The sequence below is a fragment of the Corvus brachyrhynchos genome, unplaced genomic scaffold (assembly GCF_000691975.1).
Source record: "Corvus brachyrhynchos isolate BGI_N302 unplaced genomic scaffold, ASM69197v1 scaffold660, whole genome shotgun sequence".
In the NCBI taxonomy this organism is placed as follows: Eukaryota; Metazoa; Chordata; class Aves; order Passeriformes; family Corvidae; genus Corvus; species Corvus brachyrhynchos.
Window position 1 is genome coordinate 121233 of NW_008235547.1, and position 3039 is coordinate 124271.

General features: G+C 58.5%; 1 protein-coding gene across 1 annotated transcript in view; it reads right to left on the reverse strand.

Moving 5' to 3' along the window:
• LOC103619143 (lysine-specific demethylase 5C) overlaps positions 1-3039 on the reverse strand; it is a gene marked incomplete at its 3' end in the record, with an annotated part of 20993 nt that overhangs the window by 10512 nt on the left and 7442 nt on the right. The window contains exons 6-8 of the mRNA XM_017737522.1: positions 2195-2416; positions 2004-2123; positions 6-161 (exon numbers count right to left, since the gene is read on the reverse strand). Of these exons, the coding sequence (XP_017593011.1) occupies positions 6-161; positions 2004-2123; positions 2195-2416 (498 nt within the window). The remainder of the gene's footprint in view (positions 1-5; positions 162-2003; positions 2124-2194; positions 2417-3039) is intronic.

The following is a 3039-nucleotide window of genomic DNA, read 5'->3' on the forward strand; positions in this document are numbered from 1 at the left end:
CCCGCCCGCGCCACGAACTCCCCCTTGGGCACGGCGGCCGCCAGGTTCAGGTCCAGCTTCTCGGGGCTCGCGGCCATCTTGCAGATGAGCTCCTCGTGCGAGAAGACGCAGTAGCGGCGCAGGCGCCGGTAGTGCTGGATGCACTGCCTGCCTGCAGGGAGCTGCACGGGGTGTCAGAGGGCTCCTCAAAACCGGGAGCAGCCCTAAACACAGCCCCAAACCCAGCTGGGAGCAACCCCAGTTCCGATCCTAACCCTAACCTAACCCTAATCCTGAACTGGGCAGTGCTCGATGCACTGCCTGCCTGCAGGGAGCTGTGGGGGGTGTCAGGGGGCTCCCCAAAACCGGGGGCACCCCTAAACAAAACCCCAAACTCAGCTGGGACCACCCCCAGGGCTGATCCTAACCCTAATCCTGAACTGGGCACAGCTCGACGCACTGCCTACCTGAAGGGAGCTGCACGGGGTGGTGGGGGCTCCCCAAAACCGGGGGCACCCCTAAACACAGCCCCAAACCCAGCCGGGAGCACCCAGTGCTGATCCCGCAAACCTGGAGAACCTAACCATAACCTAACCCTAACCCTAAACCTAACCCTAACCTAAACCTAACCCTAACCTAAACCTAAACCTAACCTAAACCCTAAACCTAACCCTAAACCTAACCCTAACCTAAACCCTAAACACAGCCCCAAACCCAGCTGGGAGCACCCCCAGTGCTGATCCCTCAGACCTGGGGAACCTAACCCTAACCTAACCTTAACCTAACCCTAACCCAACCCTAACCCAAACCCGAACCCTAACCCTAAATCTAACCCTAACCCAGGACCAGGTAATGCTCGATGCAACGCCCACCCACGGGGAGCTGTGGGAAGTGCCAGGGGGCTCCCCAAAACCAGGGGGCACCCCTAAACACAGCCTGAAACCCAGCTGGGAGGACCCCCAGTGTTGATCCCTCAGACCTGGGAAACCTAACCCTAACCTAACCCTAAACCTAACCCTGACCTGGGCAGTGCTCGAGCACCCCTAGGGCTGATCCCTCAAACATGGGGAACCTAACCCCAACCTAACCCTAAACACAGCCCCAAACCCAGGTGGGACCACCCAGTGCTGATCCCTCAAACCTGGGGAACCTAACCCTAACCTAAACCTAAACCTAATCCTAACCCTAACCCTGAACCAGGTAATGCTCGATGCACTGCCTGTTTGCAGGGAGCTGCATGGGCTGTCAGGGGGCTCCCCAAAACCAGGAGCAGCCCTAAACACAGCCTGAAACCCAGCTGGGACCACCCCCAGTGCCGATCCTAACCCTAACGTAACCCTAACCTAACCCTAACCAAAACCTAACCATGAACTGGACGGTGCTCGATGCACTGCCTGCCTGCAGGGAGCTGTGGGGGGCATCAGGGGGCTCCCCAAAACCGGGGGCACCCCTAAACACGGCCCCAAACTCAGCTGGGATCAGTGCTGATCCCTCAAACCTGCGGAACCTAACCCTAACTGAACCCTAAACCTAAACCTAAACCTAATCCTAACCCTGGACCAGGTAGTGCTCGATGCACTGCCTGTTTGCAGGGAGCTGCATGGGGCGTCAGGGGGCTCCCCAAAACCGGGGGCACCCCTAAACACGGCCCCAAACCCAGCTGGGGAAACAGCCCTGAACCCAGCTGGGACCCCCAGTGCTGACTTTTGGCTTCTCCTGTTGTTCTTCCAGAGCTTCCACCCCCAAATTTTACTGTTTTCCATGAGGTTTTTCTCGTTGAGCCCCACAGATAACTCTGTGCCCCCACAGATATTTCAGAGCCCCTCCCGGTACATTCTGTGTCCTCCTGGATTTGAGGTTCTCCTGCTGTTCCTTCAAGGCTTCCACCCACAGATTTCCCCGTTTCCCTTGATTTCTTTTTCTGCATTCCTCAGGTTTTTTTCTGTTCATTCCCCCAGACATTCTGTACCCCCCCAGGTACATTTTGTGCCCCCCCCGGGTATTCCAGAGCCCCCAGGGCTCACCCAGTCGGCCGTGCAGAAGTTGACGGCCTCGGCGAAGTTGTAGCCCTGGTTGAAGCCGCTGTGGTAGGCGCGGGGGAAGGTGATGACGAACTCGCCGGCGCATTGGTTGGTCCGGACCACCTGGGGGGACACAACCGGGGTCAGAGGGGGCTGACAGGGCCAGGAGGGGCTGGAGGACACCCCCAACTCACGGGGACGCCGTGGGCCATGAGCGTGTTGGGGTTCATGAGGGTGACGAGCTGGTGCAAGAGGTCGGGCTGGCTCTCGAACAGCTCCGGCGTCAGCTTCTTCATCACCTCCTCCAGGTGCTCGGCCGCGAACGACGGGACCCCGTACCACGTCTTGGGCTCGCCCCTGGGGATGGGACACCCCAAAAATCTCCTCATCCCACCCTCTACCACCCCAAAACCTCCCTATGCCACCCCAAAAACATCCTCATCCCATCCGCTACCTATGCCACCCCAAGAACCTCATCACACCCTGTTACACCCCAAAACCTCCCTATGCCACCCCAAAAATCTCCTCATCCCACCCTCTACCACCCCAAAACCTTCCTATGCCACCCCAAAAATCTCCTCATCCCACCCTCTACCACCCCAAAACCTTCCTATGCCACCCCAAAAACCTCCTCATTCCACCCTGTTACACCCCAAAACCTCCCTATTCCACCCCAAAAATCTCCTCATCCCACCCTCTACCACCCCAAAACCTTCCTATGCCACCCCAAAAACCTCCTCATTCCACCCTGTTACACCCCAAAACCTCCCTATTCCACCCCAAAAATCTCCTCATCCCACCCTGAAACCTCCTTATCCCATCCCGTACCATATCTTGGGCTCACCCCTGGGGAAAACGGGGGTCAGGGAACCCCACAAACCTCCTCACCCCATCCTAAACACCTCCTTATGCGACCCCAAAACCTCCTCCTCCCACCCCTACCACAGCCTGGGCTCCCCCCTGGGGCTGTAGGGGGGTCAGGACCCGCCTCCTTATCCCACCCCAAAACTTCCTGCTCCCCCCCCGACACCGCCGCCTC